General features: G+C 35.5%; 1 protein-coding gene across 1 annotated transcript in view; it reads left to right on the plus strand.

Annotated features, from left to right (window-relative positions):
- LOC107699276 (endothelial PAS domain-containing protein 1-like) overlaps window positions 1-5,623 on the plus strand; it is a 26,678-nt gene extending 21,055 nt beyond the window's left edge. Inside the window, exons 10-16 of the mRNA XM_016500488.1 lie at window positions 1,238-1,428; window positions 1,532-1,645; window positions 2,338-2,801; window positions 2,907-3,003; window positions 3,966-4,050; window positions 4,232-4,381; window positions 4,471-5,623. Of these exons, the coding sequence (XP_016355974.1) occupies window positions 1,238-1,428; window positions 1,532-1,645; window positions 2,338-2,801; window positions 2,907-3,003; window positions 3,966-4,050; window positions 4,232-4,381; window positions 4,471-4,610 (1,241 nt within the window). The 3' untranslated portion in view covers window positions 4,611-5,623. The remainder of the gene's footprint in view (window positions 1-1,237; window positions 1,429-1,531; window positions 1,646-2,337; window positions 2,802-2,906; window positions 3,004-3,965; window positions 4,051-4,231; window positions 4,382-4,470) is intronic.
- Window positions 5,624-6,621: the final 998 nt, after the last annotated feature.

The raw sequence follows: 6,621 nt of genomic DNA on the forward strand, positions 1-6,621 counted from the left end.
TGCAATATAACAAAGAGTGAAAAATTGAAGGGGGTCTGAATACTTTCCGTACCCACTGTATATGTGTGTGTGTATGTGTGTGTATATGTATATATATGTATGTATGTATGTGTGTGTATATGTATATGTGTATATATGTGTGTATGTATGTTTGTTTTTTTTATTCACTGAGCTAATCGTAGAGTACGTTAGTTAATATAAGAAGAAACGTCTAGCTTCACGGTCTCTCTCTCTCTCATTCGGATGCAGGTCTTGCCGCATTGTTTCTCTATTATTACCTCATTATTTCTCACTAATAACCTAACTGAAGCAGCACATGCCCTTGATATGAATTCTAAAAGTGACGTATGTTTAACTAACTGTCAACTTGAGCTTTGAATCCGTGGCGGAAGGAAGTAGTTCCGCACAAAAGAGGGTTTTATTAGGTGCTCCGTTGTTTCTTGTTTAATTACACACATGTTCCGTCGAACTGTTGTATAAACGCAATATCACTCTCGTACTCCAGCGATACCGGCTCTATATCAGCGGCTGTGATTGCCTCTGGTCTAATCACAGCCATGCTGATATAGAGCCGGTATCGCTCGAGTACTCGAGTGATATTGCTCATATATATAAACCAATGTTTTACAAAGGGTATCAGTTAGGGCCATTTGGATTTTTCAGGATATTTACCCCCTAAAATTATCTTTATTATAATGCTAACAAATATTCGGTCACACTTTAGTTTGGGGACCAGTTCTCACTATTAATCTACTATTAACTCAATAAACTCCTAATCTGCTGCTTATTAATAGTTAGCAAGGTAGTTGTTAAGTTTAGGTATAGGGTAGGGTTAAGGGATCTAAAATATGATCATGCAGAATAAGGCATTAATACATGCTTTATAAGTACTAATAAACAGCCAATATGGTAGTAATATGCATGCTAATAAACAACTAGTTAATAGTGAGAATTGGTCCCTATACTAAAAATATTAGTGTTAGCAAATATTCTCACCAACGTAATGTATAAAGCAGCTACAACTACTGTTTTGTAAGACTGACACAACTGCAGCCTTTTTTTTAATCAGTCAAGCTGACGGTCATCTGACAGTACAATCTCAAAATGGCCAAAAAAAAAAACAGCTTGTAAATCAGCCCGGCTGATATATTGGTCTATCACTCTTTTTTTTTAATGCCACACCTCATTACCTACAATACAAATCTTCATCTGCTCAATTCATTCTTCTTTCTTTCAGGTAACCCCCAGTATGAGGAGCACCCGATGTACAGCAAAGTGTCTGCTGTTGCTCCTGCTGTCTCTCACTCGGTTCATGATGGACACAAGACAAGCTACGCTGGAGACATGGCCAAGATGGCCGGCACTTTCTCTGTGCCTCAGGCTCCGCCGGCCAGCAGTACAACTCCCAGCCTGAGCAGCTGCTCTACAGTAAACGCAAATACTACATCTTCTCATCGCCACATATTTTGTTTGCATAAAACATTGATTACTGTACAGTATGTCGTCATAGAGTATGTTATATATTGAACAGCCCAGCAGTCCTGGAGATTACTACACCTCAGTGGACCGTGACCTGAAGGTGGAGCTGACCGAGAAACTGTTTTCCTTGGACACACAAGAGACAAAGTCTCCCTGCAACCAAGAGGTTAGCAAATATCCAAACTGTAATATCAATAATGCTTTTATATTTAATATGAAGTACGTCATACTTTTTAATATGTATATGTACATATTTCACTGAGATTATAACTGGTTAAAATCTCTAAGAAATCTTAAATATGACAGGAAAAATTTTATTATTATTATTATTTTAATTGTCTGAATATTAAAAAAAAAAGGTTTTAATATTTTCAAAAAAATATTTAAAAGTTCCCACATAGAGAACTTGTTGGCTGCCTTTTCTTAATCCAGTCTCATCCATTAAATAAAATAAATTTAAAAAATATGTGTATTTGCCTGCCAAACTTTTAAGCAAAGGTATGATAAGATCATGAGGAATGTAAATCCAGTCAAATATATATAAACACTTTTGAACAAATACATATTTAAACAAATAAGATAGTTGTTTTGTTTTCTGTTTCAAAAACAGTCAGGTTTTTTTGTTATTTTAAACAGATGTGAGTGTTTTTTGTTTGTTTTATGTTTTGTTTTGTTTTGCTTTGCTTTTTTGTTTTTGTTTCAAAAAACAGTCCCTTTTTTCATTTATTTTATCTTATCCAGAGATATTTTGATTCCTCATGATCCTTTTAATGTCAACTATTATGAAAAATGCAAAATCAGGTGTTGCATGTAGAAATCAGACTTGCTGACCTTTGACCTCTCCCTGTGAACTTCCAGACTGACCTGAGTGGTCTGGACTTGGAGACTCTGGCTCCCTACATCCCCATGGATGGTGAGGACTTCCAGCTAAATCCCATCTGCCAGGAGGAGCCGTCATCTGAGATCGGGGCCCTGGGTACCAACCAGCAGAGCTTCAGCAACATCACAAGCCTCTTCCAACCCTTGAGTTCCCCTTCAGCAGCCCACTTCCAGCCCAACATGAGTTCAGGAGGGGACAAGCAGAGCATCAACGGAGGCTCTGTGGAGTCCTGGCCATCTGTACCCTACAGGAGGGGCCCCATGCAGATGCCTCCCTACCATGACCCCGCCAGCACCCCGCTGTCGTCTATGGGAGGCCGTCAGAATCTGCAGTGGCCACCTGACCCTCCGTTACCCAGCAAGGCTGGAATGATGGATCCTTTAGCTGCAAAGCGCTCTTGCCAAACTGTGCCAGCAAATCGAATGCCGCCTTATTTGCAAAGGTGATTCTGCATATTACAGGGTGTTTCTCTGGGTTCGGTCTTATAAAATAACATATGCTGCTATCTTTAGATTTGCACTGGATGACTCCTGTCTTTGTTTCACAGGCCCATGGAGAACTTTGTGCAGAACTACAGAGATATAAGTCCAGCTCGACTTGCTCTCACTAACAATTTCAAGCGCTCGTTCACACAGATGACAATGGTTTGTTCATATTTAACATTATATTTAATGTTTTTAGTATATTAGAATGATTTCTGAAGGATCATGTGACACTGAAGACTGGAGTAATGATGCTGAAAATTCAGCTTTGATCACAGGAATAAATTACATTTTATAATATATTCAACTAGACAACATTGTTTTAAATTGTAATAATATTTTGCAGTATTGCTGCTGCATTTATTGTATTTTTGATCAAATAAATGCAGCTTTGGTGAGCATAAGAGACTTGATCGGTAGTGTATAATGCAATAAATTATTAATCTAAACATTAATAAATAATTATTAATTATATTTCACAAAGGAAATTTGGTTGGTTAATTTGGATTTTTTTTTGTTGCATATTTACCCTCTAAAATTGTCTTTATTATTATGCCAGAAATATTCTTACCAACCTAATGGTAAAGTACTTATGAAGGTAATTGTATTACAGTAATATTGTTTAAATTAAAATGCAATAAGTAAAAAAGAGAGCGAGAGAAATTGAAAATATTAACTGCTTACTGTCCTGAAAATAATGACCAATTAAATAAATAAAACGACATGGTTTGCTTATTTTTTCAAACGCACACTTCCAGTCAAAACTTTGAAGTACTACTTATTTTTTGTTAGTACTATTTTAGTACTAATAATTTTTATTAGTACTTTATTTAGTACCTTATATTTTTAGCTTGAAAGATGTCCTGGACATTTGTTGGCTGCCTTTCCTTCATTATCCACTCCAACTCATACATTTTCAAATAAATTTGTGTTTACCTGGCAAACTTTCAAGCATTTAATCATAAACCTCTCTTTAAAAGATTTTATAAAATCATAAAAAAATGTCAATTAGATCAAGTGTATCCAATAATTTGAAACACTTTGAAATTATAGTTTTACATTTTTGTTTTGGGTGATATTTATGTTTAAATTATAAGTCACCACATGCTCTCTGTATGTTTTAGAATGAGCCGCCCCTCACAAAATCACAACACCCAATGTGGAAGAGACTTCGGAATGAGAGCTGTGCCGTTATGGACAGAAAATCAGGTATTACACCGAAAATGCTTTATTATTATTAATAATAAAAAATTATTCTGCAGAGAAATCTACACCAATCAGAGCAAATCATGCCAAAAGAACACTTTAGCACCCACCAACAATCAATGTCTAGCATCTGTATTGCAGACAAATCCAATATCAATTGCTAATCAAATGTGTTTATATCTAGACAAAGGCATGCCCCCTAATGGAGGCATGGACCACCAGCACAGGAAGACCCAGTATTCAGGGAATCAGGCCGGACAAGCGACAAAGCGCTTTAGAGAAGAGTGCTGTAACTACAGAGAGTTCAACATGCAGCCTTCCTCCAGGATGGATGGTGAGCTCTGAACCAACACAGACACGCATCTGCTCGTACATACGTCATGCACTGTGGATGCTGATTCTCAGAACCGCTTGTGTTTGCAGGAATCGCAAGTCGTCTTATCGAGACCTACTCTCTGCCTGAACTGACGCGTTACGACTGCGAGGTCAACGTCCCGTTGCAAGGCAATCTTCATTTGCTGCAGGGCTGTGACCTCCTAAGAGCATTAGACCAGGCCACTTAGACCGGTTTCTCCACAGAAATGCAGTCCCACTTTCCCCCGAACCCTATCGATCATCTCGCACTCACCATCCCAGCTTTAGCACATCCCACAAACACCCTCTCACAGTCATATCTACCTGAGCGCATACATGACAAATGTAGCTTTGATTCTATTTTTATTGTCTACATCTTCATAAATTATATACATGTGCTATTTTTTTTAGTTACAAGACGGTTTCGGAAATGAATTTAAGTAATTTTGGAGGAGTTGAAATGATGTTGCGTTGTGTCTCTGCTTGTCAGATCACTCGGCGAAGCTGTTTTCAGCATACTCTCCTTTTTTTTTCTCTATCAATGTCAGACAAGAAAAGCAAAAAAGAATCTACTGTAAGCTACTTTTTTAAAATGTTCTAATTTCTTTTATTTGTTCTAACTTTCCTACCTCTGACACATCATTACAGACCCCATGAAATCAAAAGGCTAGTTTTGAGCTCATCTATACACTAATGCAGTGGTTTCCAAAGATGTTTTATTAAATAATTCAATCAGCATTAACAATAGCTGCTCTTCATACATGTGCTGCTGTCTTTCCACTTGCACAAGCACATTCACTCTGAGTGAAGGGTTGCCAGATTTGACAAAAAACAACCTGGTCTAATACAGTGACCCTTGTTATTATGCTTTAGGTAGGTAGTATTCTCTAAACAAACCCCTTAAAATGAATATGATATGCAGACATGGCAAAACAAATATGAGAGAAATTAATTCAATTAAATTCGGTAACACTTTACTTGAAGCCTTTATGTATAATGCATTATAAAAGTATCTTTAATGCATTAATTATGCCTTGTAATGCACTTTATAATGCATTGTGCAATCTAACGAATAATTGTAACCACTACATTATAACGCTTATCAGTTCATTGTTACGCTATGTATTTTAAATTCGGTTGTAATTATTTTCAACAAGATGTAATGTATTACAATGCACATTATGAATAATTACAATGCATTATACCCTTTAATAACCCTTTATAATGCATTATGCATAAAGGCTTTAAGTAAAGTGTTACCTTAAATTCTACTAAATTAAAAAGCAGTTTGATTTATTATGAATAAATAACATATTATTGAAAAAAGCAGTTAAATTAATATGATGTGCAGACATGGCAAAACAAATATAAGAGAAATAAATTAAATTAAGTTCTACTAAATTAAAAAGCAATTTAAATCAAATATTATTGAAAAAAGCACTAAAATGACATTGCATTATTATAATTTAACACATAAATTAGTTTTGTTTTTAGTTTTGCTTTTAATTAAAGTTTAATGATGCTTTATTTAATTACACCTGTGCTGGCAACCACTGTGCTAGTGTACTCCTAAAAGCTAACAAAATGAATATTTGTCGCACAGACTTTAAAATGATAATATATTTAATGTTTTAATATTTGTTCAATCAAATTCTGAAATGAAAATGTCCTTTTCTCTGCAGTCATGGTTGCAAATCATGGTTAGCCTGGTAAAAAAAAAACCCAACCAAAACTTCCTGTTTCAACAGGAAATATGTAAATAAAGGAAAGAAAACCGTGCTCACGAGCCGTTTCATGGGGTCTTTATGCCTTGTCCTCACTGACCACTTTCAGTGTTCATGTTATTCGTGTGCCTTTCTTTGTTCGATTAGTGGCAATACTGTGTTTCTGTCTCTGATCTCGGTTTATTGCCTTATTGTGGAGACCACTTTAAAAACATATATTTTTGTCAATTTAGCTGTAAGCATACATATTTAAAGGAAGATGCTCTAAGATTTCTACTATAGATTTCTACTTTGATGATAAAGTTAAGCATTTATTTGTCCTGGTACTTTGTCTTGTCTACTAGTAGAGTCCTTATCGAGTTTTTCTTGATGGCATTTTTTTCTGGAAATATGCAAATGCATATTACAATTATTGGCAGGCCAGTACAGTTGGTTGAAAAAATGGAGAAAATCTTAATTTTTTTTAAATAAAACTAAATTGTTTTAGACATGTTAT

Source organism: Sinocyclocheilus anshuiensis, unplaced genomic scaffold (genome assembly GCF_001515605.1).
Source record: "Sinocyclocheilus anshuiensis isolate Anshui unplaced genomic scaffold, SAMN03320099.WGS_v1.1 scaffold450, whole genome shotgun sequence".
NCBI lineage: Eukaryota > Metazoa > Chordata > Actinopteri > Cypriniformes > Cyprinidae > Sinocyclocheilus > Sinocyclocheilus anshuiensis.